This window comes from Camelus bactrianus, chromosome 25 (genome assembly GCF_048773025.1).
Source record: "Camelus bactrianus isolate YW-2024 breed Bactrian camel chromosome 25, ASM4877302v1, whole genome shotgun sequence".
In the NCBI taxonomy this organism is placed as follows: Eukaryota; Metazoa; Chordata; class Mammalia; order Artiodactyla; family Camelidae; genus Camelus; species Camelus bactrianus.
The window spans coordinates 5,955,679-5,980,598 of record NC_133563.1 but is presented as its reverse complement, the minus strand read 5'-3'; the positions used below and the strand labels follow the sequence as shown (position 1 = coordinate 5,980,598).

Sequence of the window (24,920 nt, the reverse complement as noted above, 5' to 3'; positions counted from 1 at the left end):
GGACAAGTCCTTTATTCCCCCCAGTCTCCACTTCCTCTGCCATGTGACCCTGCAGCTCCTAAGAGGTGGAGTCTGGGCTGGCCTTCTGACTGGCTTTGACCAATCAAATGTGGGAGTGAAATTGCCTAGGCATTAAGAGGCTTTGCACACTCCTGCTTGCTCTCTTGGGATCTCTGCTTCTTCCCTGAAGATAAACAGCTGAACTTTTGGAGGATGAGAGACTGAAGGGACCAGAGCCAGGTCTGCCCAGTTGCCCCAAGGTTATGAGAGAGTCAACAAGAACAACAAAGTGGCAAATCCAACCTGCAGCTGACCACTGACACGTGATGGAGCCCAGTTAGCCCAGCCTAACTGCCACCATGCAGAATAATGAGCTAAATAAACAATCGTTGCTTTTAGCCACTATCGTGTGGGGTGATTTGTTACGAGGCACCACTGAGGCAATAGATAACTGATACACCATGGGAGCTGAGTATATCACTGAGCAATCATTTTACTTGGCTGCTACTTTCTCCCTCCTACTTTAGAGCAATACACTAGGAACAAGAAAGTATCACTCTCCTTAGTCTCATTTATCATCTTTAATGCAGGGTTGGCGGTTTTATGAAACTAGTGTTTGAGGGATTTCACTAAGGGTGGTTTCCATGACATCACTCTGAAAGCCTTAATAATAAAATAAAAGCTAATGTTGATGGGACAACTGACTACATGCCAAGCAGCAAACTCTGAGAGCTACATATGCATCAACCCCTTTTATCCTCCTGACAAGCCCGTGTGGTAGGCACTGTCATTACTGTCCATCTTATAAATGAGGAAACTGAGGTTCAGCCAAGTTAAACACGCTCCCAAGATCTCACAGCTTAAGTGGTGGAGAGCTAGATTTCACAGCCAGGCTCCTGGACTCCACAGAGCATGCTCTTAACCACTGCGCATCCTACCTGCTGTTTCTAAGAAGTAAGTTCCAGTAGTGTGTGTGTGTGTGTGTGTGTGTGTGTGTGTGTGTGTGTGTGTGTGCGCGCGCGCACGAGCATGTACAAGCATGAAAACAGAGGTGAGCGTGGATGTAGCCAGCCTTACCCGAGCCTGACGCAGACGCATAGTCGTCGTCATCAATAGGATACACTCCGGAAGCTTCTTCAATGGAGCTGTTGTCAAGGTACATGTCTTTATCGGATGTCAGCTCTGCCCGCTGAGAAAGGAAAGAGAAGGGGTTCAGGATGGTGAGCGATTAGGAAATGAGCTTATTGAACTTACTCTTCAGGTTTACACCTCGGTGACTACCTTCCCCCTCAACCCACATTTCTGGCCCTTCCCTTCCTCAGGACCCCCTGACAAACTGCATCATGTCAAGGGCTGACCACAGACGAAGGCCTCCAAGGGAGGCCTGTGTAGCCTAACTCAGTGGTGTGAAGATGGCTCAGGGACCGCAGTGTCTCTCCCAGACTCCTTTCACTGCGCTCCACTAAACCTGTCTGAGTTCCAGGGGCCCCAGTGACCATCTCACGCATTCTTGTTGTCACAGTCGCTGAGAGGCTCCCTTACTAGAAAAGCTACAAAACGCTCTAAGTATTTAAGACATTCTTGGAGATGTGTTAGTGTGCTTAGGCAAAAGCACCACCAGGGATCCTCCAAGGCCCCCTGGATGGCTGCAGGCCTGGCCACGCTCAGAGCATCGCCACTACCTGGCCCCCACTGGCAGCTCCCGGGGAGGACAGGCAGGCTATCCAGGGCTCCCCACCACAGCCCAGATGACACCCGTCGGGAGCAGTGCCTACGAGGCTCAGGGACCAGGGTGACAGCCCACCACAAGCCGTGCGTCTAGGTCTCACTGGCTCAGCAGAGCTTTAATGACAAATGCAGATAAACCCACAGGGGCACATTCTTTTTACACTCCTGGCACTTGGTAACGACAGCAACTCACACGCTGAATATGGAGAGGGATCGTCTACTAAATTACCAGCTCTACAGCTTCTTAGCGCTTCAGTAAGAGTTTCGGTGTTAAAATTCAACCTAATCCTGCCAAGAGAGCAGCACGCATGAACTGGAGGCAGAGAACATGTACAGTTCTTCTTAAATGGTTTTAGTAAATTGATATTTTACCATCAGCATCTCACGAAAGCCCAGAAACAAATACAGCAGCTTGAAAACATTTGTGTTTGGAAACAGGCAACACTCATCATTGCCCTACTTTTTTTAAAATCAAATTAAATTTTTGTTCCTAATAGGAATCATAAAAAAAAAAAAGTTTCCCTTACTACAATGGCTCTTATTAGATTTCCTCTTAAAGCCTTCTGTTCCAGCTGTCATGGGGGCTGTTACCTTCCTTAAAGGACAATGGGGCCAGCCCGAACCTCAGCCTTTATTCTCCAGGCTTCAGGGCCAAACAACGGAAAAGTAGGGGAGCCCACTTTGTCTGAGCGACCACATCAGCCCATTCTGAGAACTGAAACCTTAGGGACTGGTTTCCCGGTGGTCTGGCCTGCAGGCACTGAGGGACTACCCTGAGCCAAGAGCGTGCTGGAATGTTTCCGCTAGAACACTCAGGGCTTAACTCTTCTTCAATCTGAGGCCATCCTGCATGATCCGGGTTTCCAAGGCTCTCACCGTTCCAGGCTGTAATTCCCAAAGCTTGTGTACTGACTGTTTCAGGAGCCCTGCGTTCCACGGTCCACCCATCAACTCAACTGACCCCTAGTAGACTCTCAGCTCCTCTGAGGGCAAGGACTGTGCCTCATCCATCTTTCATGCACCCCAACTCCCCGCAGTCACCGCATCTGGCATATAGCAGGTGCTCAGTAAACACTGCTTGGGTTGTTTGTTTGCTGTTCTGTTAGTAATTTAAACTTTGTCCTGTGAACTTCACCTGGGGGACCCTCTCAAATCCTGTCTACAAAACATGATCTGATTTTTCTAGTCCTGTCCCTTTGTTACAAACTACTATTTTGGATTTTGCAGCCTATGAACAGTTTAGGACGAACTCTCACTGTGATTTTTCATGGCTTTGTGTATTTTCGCTTGCCCCTCAGCAGAGTATACTTGGAGAAGGCAGGTCTTCAGTGACCTGTGTGTGCTCCCTGCCCCTCTGAGTACATGGGTACTCAATAAATATTTGCCGATTGAGATTACAGAAAACAAACTGGCCTTTGACTCAGGTTTCAGAGTTAACACATTGCACAAGATCTCCAGGATTCCTACAGTTACAATCTTTCAATCCAAAGCCGAGGAAAGGAGCAATATAAGCAGAGGATGGTACACTCACTAACATACATGCACCCAATAGAGGAGCACCTCAATACATAAAACAAATGCTAACAGACATAAAGGGAGAAATTGATGGGACCGCAATAATAGTAGGAGACTTGTCACACCCCACTAACGTCACTGGACAGCTCTTCCAGACAGAAAATCAGTAAGGCACCGGAGATACTAAATGACTCAATTGAACAGTTAGACTAGGTTGGTATTTTTAGGACATTACATACCCAAAAAACCAGAACATACATTCTTTTCAAGTGCTCATGGAACATTCTCTAGGATAGACAACATACTCAGACACAAAACAAGCCTCAACAAAGTTAAGAAGATAGAAATTATTTCAAACATCTTTCCGAACCACAGTGGCATGAAACTAGAAATCAACCACAGAAAGAAAAACTAGGGGAAAAAATGACTGCATGGAGACTAAACAACACGCTACTAAAAAACCAATGGGTTGACGATGAAATCAAAGAGGAGATTTAAAAATACCTTGAGACAAAGCCCAGGAGATCACTGGCCCCAAACCTCCATACACTTGCATTGCACCTTCTTAAGCAACCTCGAGTCTTCAAAGCTGAAACCTGTTTGCCTTTTCTCAACAATGAATGACTGTCATTGTCCTCTTGGCTCTGTCAAAGAAGTATTTGGTGGCATGGGCCACACGAACATACTTAATCCCTATTTGTAAACTGAATTTCTGTTCATTAGGTGACTGACACATCTGTCACACTAAAAGGCAGATGGGCCAAAATTGTCTCCCAAAGAATTCTGCCCACCTCGTAGTTCAACCGCATCAGGTAGCTCGATAAGCAACTGACTTCTCCAGGACAACCAGCTCCTGAGGAGGAAAGAAGCTGTCAGGCCTGAATTACTACAAGACTTGGGGTGGAGGGTTAGGATGCGTCTAGAAAAGCTGGCTTGGTCTGGACCACTTGGGCTCTGCAGGGCCTCAGGGTGGTCCTGAGGCTGATGGGATGTTTAATGCGCTCAAGGGCAGCTAAAAGTGTTTGTCCCTTCACCCTCCAGTGTGGTGCAAATAATTTTGACATCACACTAGAAGTTATCTCCTGTGCTGACGTCAGGGGCACCAGGCACCTAAGAGGAATGACCAATATCCTTCCATAGAGTCCAATTTAATACATGCAGGCTCCTTGTCACTCTGCAGCAGATAATGTGCAAAGAACACCTCCATTTGTCTCTCCTTTTAAACAAAAAAACACCCTTGCAAACATGACAGTTCCTTTTGTGAAGACTCCGCACTCTGTGCTGAAAAGATTGCCTGGAGAGGGAAATGAATTATGCACTAACCTCCCTCGAGGCGAGACGTGCATCTCTCCAAAGCCAAGAAAAGGGGTGACTCAAGAGCACTGCCTCTCACCTAGCTAACTGTGACTGGCCTCACTACGCAGAAGCCCCCCAGACACACTGAGCACTCTCACGCTCGATGGGACGGACAGAGACACTGGACTAAAGTCACCCGGGGGTGGACGAGGGTGGGCGGTGGGCAGAGGCACAGCCCAGGAGGGCAGAGCTGCAGCCCGATGGCAGGGTTTCCTAACGAGGCTGTTTAATTTGGGACTGGCCATTTCTGTGAGGCAGTGCCAATGCTGTTGGCTAACAGGGCTCAGAGTACAAGCTGGAAGAAAAACAAAGCTGATCTTTCAGACCTCTTCCCCCTTGGCTAATGCAAGATGTGCGTACAGGAGAGCAAAGGGAAGCTGAGGAGAGCAACTCGGTACCACGTCGGGGAGAACGTACTGCAGACCCAAATGGAGCTTCCTGCTTTATGCCACGCTCGGCCACAGAAGCGGAGCACGGAACTGCCTCCAGAGAGGGGGCAGCTCTTCCCGGGGGAGAAGGCACCCTGACCGAGGCTTGCACTCCCACAATGCCGAGAGGGCAGGCAGGACACGTGCTCACCTCCTCAACTCCACCCCTTCCTCCGTATCCCCCAAACAGCAGCCACCTGGTCGTCTGGGGCCTGGGCCAGTACAGAGGCCCCTTCCCTTGGCCACCCTGCAAGCCTCTGTCTTTGAATCCACTGTTTGCAGAGGGACTATTCTTTTTTTTTTTTTCTTTACTGTTTATTTTTTGTTTGTTTTGTTTTTCTCTTGGGGGGAGGTAATTTGGTTTATTTATTTACTTATTTATTTTAATAGAGGTACAGGGGATTGAGCCCAGGACCTCATGCATGCGAAGCACGCGCTCCACCACTGCGTGATACCCTCCCCATCCCAGAGGGACCATTCTTAAATATGACCACATCACTCCCCTCCTAAAAACCCTTTATTGGCTCCCTATCACCTATAGGATGGAAGAAAAACTCCTGTGTCTTGAAAGACACCTTTTTACCCACATGGCCTCACCTGCATTTCCAGTGTCAGCTGCTGCCACTTCCTCTACAAATCACAGGCTCCGTGACAGAAAAACTCCACCAAGAGACCTGGTGACACCAATTTCCTTTATGCAGAACCCTTAAGGGGGAAATAAACTCCTCTAAGGAGAGAAAACTGAGAAAAGCAGTGGTGATCGAGGCCTCGCATATTGAGGATGATGAAAACTAGTATTCTGACAAAATGATTCAGCCCAAACTTTAATGGTGTTTTTAATAAGCATGAACAGAGAAAATGCTGATTCAGTGCCTGGAGGACCGTAAGTGCACTAACCTCGGTTTTAGTAAGAAATATCACAAACCTGCCTATTTTCTCCACAGAGAAGATTTGTGGGAGAGGCACTGAACAAACCTACTTGTCGGATTTTTCTTGTGGAGGTAACCCCAACATCCGACAAATACCATGTTTCAAACTGCCAGGCTGGAAATCTGTTATTTAGAAACTCAAGGTCTTCTTTGAAAGGTACACTGCCTTATCTACTAGATGAATGTCCTCTAAATGCCTTAAACCAGTGAGACCGATAGACAGTGGTCCAGATAATTAAAGCGCAAAGCAGTAGGTGTTAAAGTTACAGTTTAAGCTTAGGTTGATAACAAGCTATTTATGGACACCACACACCCTCGGTCCCAGCTGTCAGAAAATTAGCCTTTGGACATAAAAATTAAAGATGCATGTGGCCTGATATGACATTCTGTATCACATCATAGAAAACCAACACCTACAAGATGCCTCTTAGTTTTAGGATAAAGTCTCATCCTGATTTCGATTCAGACGCATATTAACTTCTATGGTGACTATGAAACACCAAGCTGGTTGTAACTTCAGCTTATCTTTCCAGAGGTGACTTAATAATAACTATAAAGTATTTTATGACTAGCTAACACACCATGGTAAATGAAATAATAGTTAAAATTTTCTCCCACAAGGTCTCACAGAGGATGACTTACTTGCCCTTAAGATGAACTTGCCAATTCTGACTTAGGTAGAGCCCAAAGGAACGTGTCTTAGAGCTTGACTGGATGTTATAAGCATCAAGACCACCTATTTGTTTCAAACGGGAGACACACAACACCATAGTGGCCAAGTCACTTAAAACCATTCAGTCTAACTGGTGGCCAAACTGGAGCCCAGAACATCTGGCACCTGGTTCTGGGCTCGCTCTATTGCACTGCAATGCCCCACGACATGATGCGATCGGAGCCGGTCAGCCTGGGGTTCAGAAGGATTAGCTGCCGCTAACTGTTAAGTGTTTATTATGTGCTAGGCATTTTGTGCTAAGGGTTTTATAAGCACTGGCCCATTTAATCACCTCAACAATCTCCAGTGCAGACCAAGGAACTGAGGCTTGTCCAAAGACCTACAGCTCAGAAGTGGGGAGCAGGGATTCACGTCCAAGTCCAGGCTGCGAAGTCTGTGCGCATTGAGAGTGTTGGCCGTGCTGTGCCCCCCTCTCCCTCCCCTCCTTGTGATTCACATGTCATCATAATAAAGGCCCCTAGAAGAACTGTAATAAACAGTTATGTTGAACTCTGCTTCATCCAGCACTTTCAAACTTTGGCCATGGAAATTCTCCCCCTAGAAAATCACTTTAACATCTTTCAGAACTAGCCTTCTTGGCATCATAGATGGGGGGAAAAATCTGTGTCAAGAATTAGAGGTCTAGCTTAGCAACTTCTTCTCTGTCTAACGTCCTGTAAATTGTCCATAGGAAGGCTGTCCGGGGCCATGTACATCAAGTGTCAATCATTCATTTTTAGTAATACCTTCATCTCTATCAGGCGTCCCATCCAAGCCAAAGATACAATAAAAGGAAAGAAACTTATGTTTATTGCTGGGAAAAGATACTGTTGTCCTTGAACATATGAGACGTGGCTGCACTATATGTTTACAAGCAAACAGAACTGTATTTACCAAGCACTTATTTTAAGGGTTTGTTTACAGAAAATTACCTGGTCCCTAAACAATGCCCTATGTCCTAGGCCTACTCTACTATCCTGTAGATAATACCTACAAAGCTGAGGTCAAAGGCGAGGTCAAGCAAATTCTTAAATCCCTACTTAAGAAATCCTTAAGATCTTTAGCTCAGCCCTGCTTCAAACACCTAGACTAGTCCTTAATTACATAAAAATCTTAAGTCTCTAACTTTAAGAAACACTTCAGCATACCTTCCATAAAGTGGGGAATTAGTTTAAATTATTTACTGGTGCGTATTTGGAAAAAAAATCCAATCCTGAAAAGAAAAAAAATCAGGTTCTAGGAAGGTAGAATCACATTTTGGTGCGAAGTGAGGCAAAAAGATGACTAGGCTGCCCATAAATATGACGTATTAAAAAACAAATTTTTAAAAAGTCAAATCATGGGCAACTGGAAAAATTCAACTAGTTCTACGAAACAAACCAAGGCACAGTGGATGACAGAGTTCCTACAGTATCAGTTTACAATCCTTCACGTCTGAACCCCTCATTTGGAACCTGCCGGTCACGGTGGGTTTGCCCGCTGGACGCTACACACAGGGCGGGACTCTTACCTCACCACTGAGGATGTGGATTCCTTGAAAAGGTCCCAGAACCGGGACCAGGCCTGGTATTTTCTGCCTCCCTTACTGCTCATGTGGTAAAGGTTCAACAAAGAGCAGGAGAGGACCCGTTTTTTCTGAAAGGCTGAACCCAAGCTTTAAGCCATTTGGTGAAAGCAAATAACCATGTATTTTAAATAAATTACCTGGTTACTTCACATCAGGGAAAATTAAATGAAGGTACTCTCACTAGGTCTCTTTTTAAAAAAGGCAGTCTGGAATTCAGCCGTACGCCGTGAGGAGGACTACCAGAAAGATAAGGATGACCTTAGAAGAAGCTGCCAGCTCATTGAGAAGGTCTCCCATGAGCCGGGCACGACACTAAGTCTCTGGGGAACATTTAAATGGCTGGAAAGCGTTTTAAAAAGTAACACTGAGTTAGTGTACTTAACAGTAGAAATTCTCCCCTTTGTTTAAAAAAAGAACTGAATGTGGTTCAAAGCAGTTAGATTTCCTAGCCAACAAAGCTCAAATAAAATCTTTTGCTAATAAAATGCTCAGCACAATAATCAGCCTGTTAAGAAAAACAGCAAAAAAATCTTGCCAAAGGATTACTTGGCTCATCTGAATTTACATTTATGATTCAACAGATTCAACAGCATTTTCAGAGAAGGTGCTTCACTGTAGGTGTAGCCAGTGTTTCAAAATTATTTTTCTTCCTACCATGAGTCTACAAGACCGGTACCTGGCTCAGTAAGGGGTTTGCTGGGTAAATTTAAACCAGCATCTCAGATATGATGACCGAGAAGCTTATTTAGCAGAATGATGGGCCCCTCCTCTGCCCCCAAACATTATGACACACAGAACAGATAGGATACAGGTCCCCGGTCACATTTCTCTTTAATCGAGAACTTGGTACAGGGAATAGCCCTCATCACACAGATTCACTGAGAATATGCCCACCCACCAATGATCACATCACTGACATACCACTCTACAAACTCTCCCTGTTCCAAAGCCCTCAGTTTCTATAATCCATCATTTCATGAAGAAGAACCCTTAACTAAATAAACCAAGCAGAAAGAAATCTAAATCTTGCACCTAAATTCTTGACATACTTGGTGCTTTGTAACCTAGAGAAATTACGGATAATTAATTAAATGCAAAATGTCTCACCTGGAGAGAATTTCCCCTTTAGGCCCTTTTGTCACTTTTGAATTTCAAAACCTTTGTATTATAAAATTCAATCAATATTTAAAAAAAAAAAAAGAAAGAAACACTCTTCCTGAGACTGGTTTACTGCTAATACTAAACAAAAACCAGTCTTCCTCCTTAGCAACAAGGAAGTCAACCGGGAGGTAGGGGGTGAGGGGCAGAAATTGTGGGGGATCAATGCAGAACACACCAAAAATTCTTACTCCTGCGTGTGGTAAAGGGTTTGGAGTTTTGATCCGGGAAGACAAGGGAAGCCACCTTTGTTTTGAAGTAAATTTGTTGACCCCAAAAACAGGGCTCCATGAAGCACTGCGCTTATCAAAGCAACGCCTGGGACGGGGAGCGGGATTACGTCGAGGATGTGTGAGACGCACAAGGAAAGCGTTCATGACTTACAGATGTGCTCCAAGATGTGCTTTCTTCCTTTTTTGGAATATCAAACAGAAGGAAGCAAGAGGTTTGCAGCCGTGTTATTACAAGCTCTGCTGCCTCTCCCCCTCCCAAACCAGAATATTCCAGTATTTATTTTGCCATCCATATGACCACAGTTTAGACTAGAGTAAAAATAGAAGCCGGGTGGGCCTAACCTGAAAAGTCCCAAGTGCTGGAGAGGGTCAGTATTAATACACTCTAACTGAAATAACGAGTTTCTGTTTCCTGGTGGAGTTTGGCAGGAGAGGGGGAGAAGAAGGAGATTTGGAATTTACTTCTCATTCAGAAGTGTTTTGTGAAAACTACCATAATGGAACAGACTCCAACTCAAGCACAGGAAGCCAACAAGCTCTGGTTTAGATTTAATAATTCACTCTAAGGGTTTTTCAACTGCTACAATTTTAGGCCCCAAGGCACAACCACATACATTCTCCACCCTGTTCGGGGGCTGACGGAGTGCCACAGGAAGTCTGCGGGGCGGGAAGATGGGAAAGACCTTGGGTCCAAGGGGCAGGCCACGCCCTTCCAGCTCGCTGGTGCCCCAGAGTGAACCTGCTCTCTGCAGTGAGCAGCACTTGGTGGGTGGATTTCCCCACCAAGCCTGTAGCTGAGCCTGAATGTTCCTAGGAACAGGGGACCCTTTACTACTGGCCTGTAAAGAGACGCTCTGAATATTTAAAAGATGCCAACTAACAGAAATGGGCACAAACCCTCTGGGAAGCACATGAGTAATGTGCTTTAAGAAGGTATGAAAGCTTCCATACCACTTGATCAAGTATTTCTACTCTCAGGAAGTATCTTCAGGAAATATCCTAAAAAGGAGAAGGTGGGGTGCTTACTACTGTATTAAGGCAAAATCACTGAGACAATCAACCTAAATGCCAGCTATAGAGGAGCAGCGAGATGCCAATGACACATGATACATTAATTTTCTCAACATAGCCATTAAAAGTCATATACCACAGAACAAGGAAAAATGTTTAGACAATATACTGTATTTAAAAAGCATATATTGTTTTAACATTTTCTAATATTATAACTATAACTTAACATTTCAAATCCTTTGGCCAATCATTGAAAGGGCAATGGATAAACGAAGAGAGTTAATCGGTGAGGGTGGTGGTGCATAAACAATTTTCGTTCGTAATTGATATTACTGTTCTATTTTTCCAACATATATATGCTGCTAAAGGCCCAGAAAGCACGAGACCAATGGAAATGACCAGGGACCAGCTTTCAAACATCAAAAGTACAAATGAACTCCTGCAAACAAACATTAATTATTTAACAATTAATGCATTCAAACAGACAGTTACATACATGTGTATGTGTGTCTGTGTGTGTGTAAAGAATCTAAAGAAAGCATTAGGGAAGTACATGGGTATGTATGCAACAAACACTAAAAAATCTTCACACTTCAGAAAAGTGCCACTGAATCACACTACAGTGCTTGGGCCACTCCTGATCCATCTTATCTAAGGGCACAAAGGCAAAAGGCGTAGTAAAATGGATATTTAATAACAAGATTCTAGGTTCTAAAATTTCCTGGGTCTAATTACCCATCTCATTAGCTACTCTACACCTGGGTTATTTAAAACAGGGAAGACACTCCATGTCATGGTGAGCTTGCTGGTTCCCCAGTCAGCAAGCTCCGTTCCAGCTTAGTCCTTACCTGTGGCCAGTACCTGACCCGGGAGCGCTGGGCCCTGGACACTCCCCAGGACTGATGTGCCAGCGAGCCTCTCCTGGTTTGCAGGATCCATTCTGTTACACGTATTTCGTCTGTCTGTAATCTTGTGTTCTGCCTCTCTTTTTGCTGATTCCAGAAAGCCTTCGGGTTGACACAGTGACTACCTGATCTAGGAGACTTTTTCAATGAAGAAAATGACATTTGCAGCTAGTTCCTAACACTGGAAGATTGAAAACGTGTCAGCACTTATCTAAATAAAAGTAATAAAGCTAGACAGTAGAAAGGAATACACCCAAAGGTGATAAGACCATGGATTTCAAAACTGGAGTCAAGCTGTTCTGAATGGTGGGCTTTTAATACCAAGTGCCAAGTCACAGTGGCGGCTGCACTGTGTGTCAAAGGATTATTCACATTCTTGCTATCTACCAGAAAAACACCCTGATTCTGCCTAAGGCTCATCGCCCCTGGCCCCGTATTTATTTCTATTATATAAAGGAACTGTTCCTGAACAAACTTTTCAACCAAGTAAACAAAGAGGGCCAAGCAGCTTTTAAAAAAATTATTTCCTTGGTGTAGGAGGGAATAGCTTAGTGGTAGAGCACATGCTTATTTAGCATGCACGAGTCCTGGGTTCCATCCTCAGTACCTCTGTTAAAAAATAAAATAAAATAAATAAGAAATACTTTAGAAAAAGAAATTATTTCTTTGATAGGGGAACCAGGAAAAGATGTAAAGGCATAAGAGTCCATCATGAAATCCACCGTGGACCCTGTATACAGTTCCCCAGGAAACAGAGCCTCCCCCAGGCTGCACCACAGCACTGAAGGTGGGGGCACGAGCTCCTAGACAGAAGCACCTGCTTCACGAGGAGTGTGTTTATAGTCACGGGACCCGGCCACCTCTAAAGCGAACACCTTTTACAAAGCACTCCCACTGGTGCGCTCAGGTGTTGTTTACGAGTTATATATCTGAAGGTAACATTTACAAGTCTTGCCAAAGGAAGAGGAAAGGAGATGTGTGGATAGTCATATTTTTTTTCCAACAACGATAAAACACTATTGGCTGTTCAAACTAACAAGAGGGCAAAGCCTTCAAAAACGCGAAAGGTAACCTATTCCACCCCAACGCCGCCTTCTGTCTTTCTGATCTACCTACACCACAATCTGTATACAAAGACATTCTGACACTGCTGATGGAATCGTATGCTCTTGGTCTTGTGACACGAGGGTGTGGAAGATGAAGGGGGAAAGAAGCCTGCAAAATGGTAAAATTACATGCTCAATTAAAAATAATATTTAAGCACTTTTGAGAATATATTTTAAAAGAGCCTATCATTATTTGTGTTTTTTTTGCTCTCAGACGAGGCTAATTCGTGGTAATTCATGGGTGATAATTAAAAGTCTCAGTTGGAACACATATTCATAAGCATCATTTCATAAGAGACATAGCATTTAGTTTTCTAAAAATATGGGAGATAATGAAAAGCAAATAGTTAGGAGTCAAAAACATATCAGAAATCATCTCAAAGCATTTTTTTTTTCCTCCAAGCAAATCTAGTAATAAAAGCAGCTTACCAGCTGATTCCATCAGTTTCGAAGCAAGTCATACCAAAGGTCTCTGTGGTGATTTGGCACCCAAGGATGCTAAGTAAAAATTGATGATACTAAATCTAACACTTTTTCCGTAAAATTTCCACATTCCCCAGGATCTTTACTTCTTTCTAAATTAATGGACCACTCCATGCCTGCAAATACCTTCTGTAAAGCAACCAAAGGCAAGATCTATGTAAAAAGCCTCGCCTTTTCAGATGACAGCCATCTGGGCTACCTACCTATTGCATGTTTATTTCCTAGGGAGTGCAGGGTCCTACTGAGAATTCAAGCTCTGGGAGCCCAGCCCACATTCGTGGTTTCTCACTTCGGTCCTGTCACACACCTTTTGAGATGGGACCGGTTTCGAATAGATTCAGCTACCTAGGCACCCACGCCGCCCTCCGGTGCCTCTGCCCACGGCGTGGAGTTTATTTAATTGGTACCAGATCAGCGAGCAGCCAGAGAAGAACTTGCTCCGGTGCTCATGGGTTAAGAGGCTGGAGGAAGACACGTCCGCGCCTTACGGGCTTCGAGGCAACAGCTGAGGATGCGGAAGGTGGGGGGGCTGTCAGTTTCTATCATTCCTAACTTGGATGGGACATACCTGCCTTTGGCTGATGCTCTGGAACACAGAGGTACTTTCACCTCTCTTTCGGATGCTTATCCTTACGTACCGCTGGCAGAAAAATCACTTGCCTCTCCCCCCCGGCCCCTCCTTCTTTGAAGGCTGAGGAATTTCAGCTGAATGACTGCAGCTACCAGGGTAACCTCTTTGGCATGCACGCCAACACCCCTCACCTAATAGCCTTTCCCTGCCAGGCTGCCCTGGCCCGCCGATGAGGCCACAAGGCCTTCAAGTGGTCACACTGCGGCGCAGCCCCCATGGAAACCCGCCTGGAACTGTTCAAGCTCATACCAAAAGAGGTTTTTCATACAGACTGTCCTTTTCAAATCCTTTACAAAAACAGCTGTAATCAATTGTGCTTGGGGGGCCTCCGGAAAATGCTGCCACTCAGAAAGCCCCAATATTGATTCTTTTCCCTTGCATGGCTTTTCAGAACACAATCCCATGCAAAGAAACCATAATCAATTTCTTGAGACTCCGCTAACATGGAACAGTGTCTAAATTAAAATATACGTTTTAAAGTTAAATGAAAACCATAGTAAATATAAGAAATCCATCCATGACCCCGCCTTTTATTCAAGGGCCAACACGTCTGCTTTTAAAGAAACGTCAGTTGAACAAATGCAGTAATTATTAAATACTGACTGAATCTCAGCAACTCTCCTAAGAGCGGTTTAGCAGGTGACACTAGCTGAAAGATGAAAGGGAAATCTGTCCTCATTTGAGGTCTGGCATTTCCCCATTCTTCATTTGCAAGATAATATACTATTTTCTCTGTGCCTATTCTTAGAGAAAACTATCTCAATACTAAGCCTGTGTTTATAGATGGTCATGATTCCAAGTGGTCACATCCCGACTGGACTTCCAAATGCCAGAATATTTTAAGTCTTTTCACAGGCAACATGGTAGACACATTACTCTGTCAAATTTGCCTTTCCACATTAGGCCTCTCAGAAGTTCGAGCACGTCAAAAGATGAAAAGTCAGTATTTAAAGTTACAATGTGCAAACGGAACAATTTGGTGTTTTCAGTTAAAAATTACACTAAAAACCCTCACCAGCACACCAACAGCCAATTTCCAGATGAGACATTAAGGAAAAGCATAATTTTATGTAATGTCTGTTATCTGTACTTCTATTTTGAAGGGAAAAACATGAAGACTTGATTAAAATGCCCCCCACATAAAAGGAACACAGAACTGAGATCCAGGTAGGCTGACAGCCCATAATCCTTTGTGTCAGCATGGCACTTACCGTGTGAGTGAAATTAGATCTGATCAAATCCAAAAAGCTGGCAAAAAAAAAAAAAGCAAAAAACTAAGAAAACTTAACGTGCTTTGCTCCCAAATAAGAGTAATTTCAACTTCAAGGGGGGCGAGCTCCAATTTCTGTCTCAAAATATCTGATATTCGTTCAGGTTTCACATTCCTGGCACCCAACGACCATAGGAGTTTCCTAAGGGACTGGTGTACAATTTGCAAATTTATTAGTTGAGAAGTTTAACTCCCTCTCCACACCCACCCCAACCCCTCAAATTAGAGGAGGCCCCCTGCTTTTTCAGCAAACTAAATAAGCAAGCACTCGGAGTTCTGTAAAACTCCTTAACACTAGTTGATCAAGGGCCGAAACCTTTGTGGAGCTCGGCCTCCTGGGGCGGTCACACAAGGAAGATTTCACAGCTTCACCGGCCCGGGCAGCCTCTTTATCCCCAGTAAGTTATTTTAAGCAACTTTTCTCCAGCAAACAAATCTCTGGCCTTCCTCTCTCCCATTGTAAATCACTGCAGCACAAAACAGCAAAGCGTTGAAGAGAGACGAGAATCAGCTTGGTCGGCTCAGTTCCACCCATCCTTCTATTTGGATGCTCTAGGTCAGGGCTGTCTGAGAAAATTCTCTGAGATGAGGAAAATGCTCCATCTGTGCCTTGTCCAAATTGGTAGCCACTAGCCACAGACAGCTAGTGAGCAGTTGAATCGTGGCTAGTGCAACAGAGAAGTTTTTATTTTATTTACTTTTAATCAATTTAAACAAAAATAGCCACATGTGGCCAGTGGCTACTGTACTGGACAGCGCAGCGCTAAGGGGCATTTTTAAGCTGGGAAGGCTGGGAATATCAAAGCTAGCTGTAGCTTCTGGTCAAAGCCGCTCTGGTGTTAAATGCCCTTTCCTTAAACAATAACTGCCTATTAGCAGAAATCAGTGCCTAACAACATTATTGCCTTTTCCATCACAACACTCCCACGGCACTACACACCTGTCACAAAGAGTAAGGGTTCCCTCAACCTAGGTCACTTCATAACTACTTATTTACCAAAAACCTACTATGTGCCGGAATGTTCTACGATCTGTTTAAAAATAAAACAGTGAGCTTTGTGAATGGATAAACAAAGTATAGTACAGCCAAATATTATTCAGCGATAAGATAAAATGAGCTATCAAGCCATGAAAAGACATGGAGGAAACTTAAATGCCTACTCCACTACGTGAAAGAAGCCAGTCTGAAAAGGCTACACACTGTATGATGTCAACTATATGACATTCTGGAAGAGCCAAACCGTGGAGACAGTTAAAAGATCACGTGTTGAGGGGTAAGGCGGGATGAACAGGTGGAACACAGGGGATTTTCAGAGCAATCAAACTATTCTGTGCAAAACAGTAATGGTGGATACACGACATTATGCGTTTGTCAAAACTCACAGAATGTACAACACAAATTGTGAACCTATGGTAAACTGTGGGCTAGAGCTACTTATAATGTGCCAATATTGGTTCATTCATTGTAGTCAGTATGCAATAATAAGGAAAACAGGGGCCTCGGGGATATATAAAACTATATACTATCTGTTCAGTTATTCCGTAAATCTTAAAGTGTACCTCCCTGAAACAAAGTCTCTTCATTATCATGAAGTCCAAATCTCTGGAGAATTCCTGAGGCCTTCTGTCCTGAGCTACGCTCCCTTCTAGAGCAACAACACATGTTTTTGGCAAACCAGCACAAGGGAGATGCGTTCTGGGTGTTAACAACGTCTGTATGTGGCTGCCTCACACAGTGGCAGACTCAATTAGCTTCCTGAAATAAATGAGACGTCCTGGACTGCTAGAAGTGGCAAGGGGCCTTTTCCCGTGGTGCTGGGTATCCTGCACCCATGTTTATTCATTCCTTTTTGTCTACACCGCTGAACCAAATAAGTGAGGAAGCTGCCAACAGCCAACAAGCACACGCAGTCTTCTCCTGGGGAACTTCCTACATGATTAACTGATGAGTTGCAACATTGTTCCATCCACTTAACTGTCACAATCATCTGGATGTTCTCTGATGCGTTAATAAACTACAAGTGATAAAAACTCTTGTAATACCCTGGTTTTCAAAAACAAAAACAACAACTATAAAAGACATTCTTAGGACAATGTCTCAGGACAACTGGGGAAATCTGAATGTGGATACGAGAAAATATTATGAGTTATAATTAATTCTCTTGGGTAAGACTGCGTTTATATAAAATACTGCCCTTCCTCATAAGTGGTGAATGCTGAAGAATTCAGGGGTGAAGTAGCCTGATGGCCAAATTTTACTATCAGTAGTACAACCCCCTAAAATCTGCACATAAAGAGAATAAAGGAAATATGGTAAAATACTACCAATTATTGAATTTAGGTAGAGGAGATTCACCTTTTCTGTATATGAGAATTTTCATAATTAAAAAGTTTCAGGGTGAGGGGGTAAATAATTCCAGTTGAAAACATTTCAAGTGACACCAAGGCTGATCATAGGGAACAGTTCATCACTAATGGGACAAGAAAGTGTTTTCATCAGCAGGTGGAAGAGAAAACTGAACTTCACCGAAAATGGTACGAGCCCGTGTCAAGTTGGCTTCAACTAAATGGACCCACAAGAGACTGCATGGGACGAAAGGAGGTGATTAGACAATCTTCTAGAAGAAGAGAAGGCCATGAACTTGAGAGATGACTAGAGCCCTAAAGAATTGTCACTTCTAAAGGCAGAAAAAGGGGAGACATAGGGGTAAGAGAAGCACCTTCGTAAGGGGGAGAAATTCAATCTAGGTGAGGAACTCCTTATCCGAACAACACGTGCAGATACACTCTTTGGTGTCCTTTTCTTGGACAAACAAGTATCAGACACGTGGAGACAGGAAGGGGCCATTTTTATATCTGGGGGCTTTAGCGGAGTTCATTCGTGTATTCAAAGTGCTTAAAGAAACAGGATCGGAGGCAAGAATTACAGGCTGTGAGTGGTTCAGATATCGCCAGCGGGAAAACAGAACTTTGCCTCCCTGAGCCCATGACTAACGGGACGGTTATTCAACAGCTGTGCCAAGAGACCAGCACTCAGAACTTGACTCCCACCTCCATCCTCACAGACCCCTTCATTTAATTAAACAAGAAAGTGGTGGGCACCAAATCCTAAGCTATTCATGTTATGTGTAATACATTAAAAGGGCAACTTGAAAATTCAAGCTGTATGCTTCTGATCTGTGTCCTTTTCTGATAGTGTTACACGTCAGTAAAAAGTTGGCTAAACCAAACCAACACAAAGAGAGCGACCTGCATCCCAGAGAACAAAGCCTCCTCCCTGGTCACAGCCTTCTCTCTCAGACAGGGCTGCATGTCCAAGGTCCACAGCACATGGATCGTGTGGTTCTTTTTCAGGCACAAAACTCAAAGAGACATCCACTCTCGCTCAGGGAACATACTTAGCAGGCTTTGCATCTTTGGGGGCAAAGCACACCCCTCAGTTCTCATGAAGGACAGAGGCTTAGATTTCTAGTTGTTTCGAACATGCATGTAATGTAGTAAGTTTTTCCATGCTTCCTGAGTTTTCCAGAGCATAACATATGAAGGGAAGTGTTAAATGTCTTTCTCACAAAACAGTAAAACGAGATGAGTGCACCCAACCCTCCACAGAAAGCTGTTAGATGACACTGGACAGGTGTGATTCCGACCACAAAAGCTAGGACCCCACCGCCTGCAGGGATAGCAGGCCTGGCTGTGACTTCTCGGCTAATGGAGACTGTGCACCTGGTAACCACGGATAATCACTCTCAGCTGGTTGTGGCTGGGGAGGGCTGGGGGCAGACGGCTGCTTCTGCAGGGAATATTTAGGAACAATTACGGTTTAAATTCTGAAGAGTCAAATGGCAACTCCATCCAGAGTTTATATCTAAATACCTGATGGGACAGCTACTGCTGTATGTAGGCGAACCGCAGGCAGGCTTCTTGCTGTGATGAAGTGGACGAATTCTGGCGACAGTGACCCAATGACCTCATTTCTCTTCACCCCAAGTTCCCGTGTGCAGACTCCAGGTCTCCTGGCGGCTCAGCTACCAACCCAGGGTCTTCCCTCCGAAGACCCAGTCTATGTCCGGCCTTGCCAAACCCCCAGCGAGATGCCAGAGACTTGAGAGGACCCTGGGCCAAAATGGCCCACCGCATCCACTGAAGCCAAGAGTTCATCCATTCACTTCTTGAGCACCTACTACATGCAGGGTGCTTAGACCACGAAGCAAAAAGTGAATTGACACCAGCCAGGCAGAGGGAGGGAGGGAAGAAGGTGTGAGGGGCAGGGAGACAGCAGGGGAAACTGAGGACACAGAATGTTAGCATTTATGGGACCAAGACAGGATGGGGAATTATTCAGAGGAGCCCCAGTTCTGCACGATGGAGGGAACCATCAGTATCCAGGAACTGGGATGATAGTGTGAGATGAGGCTGTGATCATGAAGGGCCTTTGGGGAAAAACTAAGGAATTAATAGCTGTTCTGTAAGCAAATGAGGCACTTCCAAAGTTTAAATTTGTATTTTTGGAACTATCAGGCTGGATGTAGTGTAGATGGTAGATAAGAGGGGCTGGACTGGAGTCCCGGGGATGAGTCAGGTTATGGCAGTAATTATGTAAGAAGTCTAAGGTGGAGAGACTAGAGAGGACAAGTCAATGGTGTTTTTAGGGTTTTTCTGTTTTGTTTTGTTTTGGTTTTTGGCAGGGGGAGGGAGGTAATTAGGTTTATTTACTTATTTTTAGAGTAGGTACTGGGGATTGAACGCGGGACCTTGTGCATGCCAAGCATGCGCTCTACCACTTGAGCTACACCCTCCTCCCCAGTCAATGGCACTGGTGTGGGCAGAACCTGCCAACTGACTGAGGGGTAAGAGGATATAATGATTTTTTTTTTAATGACAGCTGTAGCCGCTGTCCTTACAGAGCATTTGTGTGCCAAATTTAAATGCATGAGACTCCAAAATACTCCCAACACTCAGTAAGGCAGGTATGATCGCCATTTTACAGCAGAGCCTTGAGCCTTAGCGATCACATGATGTGTCCACCATCACCCACATATCAATCCTAACACCCAGGGTCCTGATTTGGGCCCTTGAATGAGGGGTAGAGTCCTTCACCGACTCGGAAATACAGGAAGAAGCAGGCATGCAGCTCAGACAGTAAGCTGTGTTTGAGATACGATGAGTCTGGAGAAGGAGCAAGCAGGACATGCCCGTGGGAGTTACTAGAGACAGAATCAGAAATGATGCTTGATACATGGTCGTTTCCTCCCCTTATGTTGAATGACTGGATTCTTACAGTCTGGCCACTTGCCAGAAAGTCAGGCCACGTGGGAGTTAGAAGGTACAGAAGAGAATCCGACCTGAAGTCTGTGCACCTGGACGGAAACCCGGAGACTGAGGTTCCTTATCTGTAAGATGAGAAAATAATAATGCCAGGCTCCCGGGCTCCACAGGGAGATTAAAAAGAGAGGCAACGTGTCAAACAGCTAATGTAAACTGTAAAATAAAAACCCAGCGCACGATCAGTTATATTGGTGTAGATGGTGTGGATGCATTTGTGCTTTTAGGCAGGTCACGTGACTGATCCTCAAACTCACACCACCTCTGGAGAAGTCACACAGCTTTCCTACTCTGTGTCATATTGAAGCCAGGGGCTCACAGTGGTCTGGTTAACCTTGATATAAAACAAATCAAATGCAGCTGATCAGGACTGAAAAATAAATTCAAGTCCCTATAACTAACCTAAACCCAACTCCACTTCACATCAAAATATAGTTCCTTATGTGGTGAGAAAGTGGTGAATGAATGTGGTTAATGACTTCTACTGACCATTTGACAGTAAACAAGGATGACACAGTGGTGACCCCACGGAGATCACAGTGTGTGCAGAACCCAGAGATCTGCTAGAAACTGTGAGACTGGTTTCTGCTTTGTGGCTCAGGTATCAATGACATAACACGCCTCTATGGTTTTTAGAAAATTAGCTTGCACAGCACCTAGGCCACCAGAAGTGATGTCTAGTCATCCCTGGGGAGCCCAGCACAGCCTCAGGACACCGCACTCACCTCTTCCCCTCACACCTGAGGGGCCACTACAACCGTTTCGTCGGGGACTTCAAATAGGACGCAGCCCGCCTCCACAAAAGACGGGACCACAAGGCGGTAATCATTATTGCTGGCTGGACTCCCTGGGCCCCAGCAGGTGGCCAGAGATGTTTCAAAGCCCAGAAAATGTTTTCATGAAATGGAAGATTTTAGGTATTAACCATCTTCCCCTTTAATAAGAACAAACATTTTCCACCAGGGGCTCTGGAATCAAAGACTATTAAGAAAAAGGTTTGCTCCGCAGCACCTCCTGTGGGGTGGCCTCTCACTGTCCCAGGCCCCCGGCCCCGGGAGAGGGGTAATAGCACACAAGGCCACCAAGGTGACTCGGGAAGCAGAGCACGGCCACGAGCCGACCTGAGCCAGCACCGATGGGCTTTAATATAAGGATAAACCATCCCAGCTTGTCTTCCTAACCACCCTCCCTGACGGGGAAAGCCAACCCTTCAATTTACTTGTCCTGAGCCAAGACCTCTCCAGAAGGAAAAGTCTACCTGTGCGATAATAATAAAAGCCCCTGGTCACTCGATACAGACAAGAGATCCAAAGGCGCTAATGACACTATTATTTCTCCCTCCAGCTTCCAAAAGCCACCCAGCTGACAAAGACAAAGGTTTATAAAACAGGAAACGTTCGAGACAGTGCCTTCAGGATTTCGTTATTGGTGACAGTGTCAGTGTGCGACCGGCTAGGTTTTCTTCATTTCAACACAGATCTTCTGTCAGGCGTCATGCTCCGCAAGCCAAGAGGACGGGTGCTGTCCTGAGGCGCCCACCAAAGAGCAAGGAATCAGAAACAAAGAAGTGTGTTCTTTACAGCAGAAAGGGCGTATCACTGGTGAAACAAATCCCCATGTTAGGTCCAATGAGACGAAACTGCCATTTTGTACGTCAGAAGCATCAGCAGTTTTGTCAGTTTTGTACGGTTTTGTCTCGACAGAATTTGCATTTCTTACTGCTTTGTTTCTGTTCTCGGGTTGAACAGAAGTAGTGTCTGAACTCTTTACCGTGGCCTATAAGATGCTGTATGATCTGGAACCCCCACTTCCGTCCTCACCTCACCCTACCTCCCCAGTAATTCAGGTTTATTCCCACCCCAGGACCTTTGCACCAGCTCCTTGTCTTCCCTTGTGCTTCTGTGTGGTCACTTCCTTCCCATTGCAGAACTCATTTCTCTTTTTGAAGATCTCCCCAAAAAATGCCTTTCCTGACTGCCTTACCCATCACTCTTTATCCCAGCACAGTCCAATAAGAATACAATATGAAGCACACATGTAATTTTAAATTTTTAGTAGTCAAATTTTCCAAGGTAAACTCCTTTGTTTGCATTTTTTAAAACTGTGGTTAAAACAGATATGACATAAATTTCACCACTGTAACCATTTTAGGGTGTAAAGTTCGGTGGCATTAAGTACATTCATACTGTTGAGTAACTATCACTACCATCCATCTCCAGGCCTGTTTCATCACCCCAAACTGAAACTCTGTACCCACCGAACAGTAATTCCCCATTTCCTGCCCCTTCCAGCCCCTGGTAACCACCATTTTACTTTCTGTTTCTAGGAATTGGATTATCCCTCATATAAATGGAACACAAAATATTTGTCCTTTTCTGCCTAGCTTATTTCACTTGTCATTTGTTAAATCTATTTTATTTAATCCAATATATAAACCATTTATTTTTAAGATATAATCAATGTAAAAACTAAGATATCTCTGTCACTTTCTTTTCATACTGAGTTGCTGAACTGCTGTGTGTATTTCACACTTACAGCACTTCAGTGCGGAGAGGACAAGTTTCAAGTGCTCAGTGGATACGTGGTGAGTGGCTACCTTAGTGGATAACTTGTCTCCCTTCAGCAGAATATAAGTTCCTCGAGGCATTGCCTGTGCCTTCTGTTTTTTTGTTTTGTTTTCTGCTCTAAGCCAAGCGTATATTAAACAGAATATAATCATATAAATATTTCTAGACAAACGTCTTTAGAGCAGATGCTTTTACAAATGGAAGCACCTGTCTCCAAAATTACCAAGATCTTCTATCTGGAATGGAGGTGTCAGTGGAGACTACCAGTAACTGAATGTTCCCGTTTACAGGAAGACTCAGAGGCAGCATGGATAGTGGTTAAGAGCCTGGACCCAGTCTTGCCTGACTGCCACTTACCAGCTGTGGGGCCTCTCTGAACCTCAGGTTTCTCATCTATAAAGTGGGGATAATAGTAGTGCCTACCTCACAGGGTTGCCATGAACATTAAAGCAGTTAATATTTGTAAAGCCCTTTGAATAGTGCCTGGCATATAGTAAGTGCTCTGTGTATTTGTTAAGTCAGTACATCACACTGCTATGTCTTGCCAGTGCCGTGTCAGGGGTGACCACCCTGCTCCAGGCATCCCTCTTCATTGTACAGCCCATTTCCACAGCAGTGCCAGGACTACTTTACACAGGGCACACATGCTCACACACTCCCCTGCTTACAGCACTGACAGCCCCCTCTGCCTCCAAGAGCTGGTCTAAACTCCCCAGCAGGGCAGGCAGGCAGGGAGCCGAGTAGGTGAGACCGAGGCTCCAGATCCAAATGACTAGGGTTAAGCCAGGCTCTGTACTTATAAGCCGAGCAATCTTTGAAAACAGATTCAACTTTCTGTGTCTCATCTATAAAATGGAATCATAACAGTACCTACTTTGTGGGATGTCGAACAATTAAATGAGTTAATACATCTCAAGCCCTTTTAACAGTGCCTGGCCCATAATAAGCATTTGATTAATATCTATAATTATTATTATCACAGAGCCATCCACAATTGGATTCCAATCTTTATAGTTTCATTTAGCAAATATTAAAGTGCCTACTAAGTGCAGGGCACTGTACCTACATGGCCCTTTCTCTCATGGGAGCTTGCAGTCAAGGAAGAGAGATGGGTAAGAGTCAGTTATGAGCTAGGGATACTGCTATGGGCAGTACACTGTACTCTAGGACCCCACAGCAAGGGAATCTAACCCAGTCCTGGGATGGGGGTCAGGCAAAGGGCTTCATGGAAGAAAGGATATCAAGGCTGAGATAATTAGAAGGAAGAAAGGGAAGTGAGGATGAAAGAACATTCTATCATTCCTACCCAAGCATCAGCTACACGTAACGTCTCACCCTTCCCTGGTCATATAACGACTTTTCATTATTCCTCATGACTCTTACTTTTATTACACTCTGACTTATGTCTGCCTACCCCAACAAATGAAGAGTTTCCCTTGTCACCTGCTTCCCTTCTAAACACAGAAAACGTTTAGTAAATGCTTATTGAATGAATGCACTTTTCCCCTACTTTCCCTTACGAGTCAAGACCCAATGTTCCAAAATGGCGACCTGAGATCTGGTCCTCGACCAGGGCTACACCAACCAGCTCTTGGCTTCAGCAGACCCATGCTCAATTTACAGTATCAAACCAGTTAACATTCCACAAACTTGCAGCTACAAGAAAAGATGGCTCTAACTCAATCTCTGTGTTATTTATTTCCCACCTACGAATCAAGAACACCAAGTAAGGGTTCCACCTCCAGGTTTTCCCTCAGGCAAGTCATTGAACCTCTCTGACCCTCAGACATTGCCCCTCCAGCCACCTTGCCTGTCTAGCTGATACAGACAGAGCTTCAGGACTCTTATCACCAAGTACTAATCCAACCATTTTAGCAACTGGACAATTGTTTAGTATCTTCGACAAGTTTTGATTATGTTTTAAGGGTATATTATGAAAATCAAATTCATTCTAGTTACTTTCCCCTTCTGTTTAAACCAACTCATTGCACTAGCCAAC

At 44.5% G+C, this 24,920-nt stretch overlaps 1 protein-coding gene across 1 annotated transcript in view; it reads right to left on the bottom strand.

Annotated features, from left to right (window-relative positions):
- Positions 1-24,920, bottom strand: part of SDC2 (syndecan 2) — a 102,763-nt gene that overhangs the window by 12,846 nt on the left and 64,997 nt on the right. Inside the window, exon 2 of the mRNA XM_010968017.3 lies at positions 1,078-1,189. Coding sequence (XP_010966319.3) covers positions 1,078-1,189 — 112 coding nt within the window. The remainder of the gene's footprint in view (positions 1-1,077; positions 1,190-24,920) is intronic.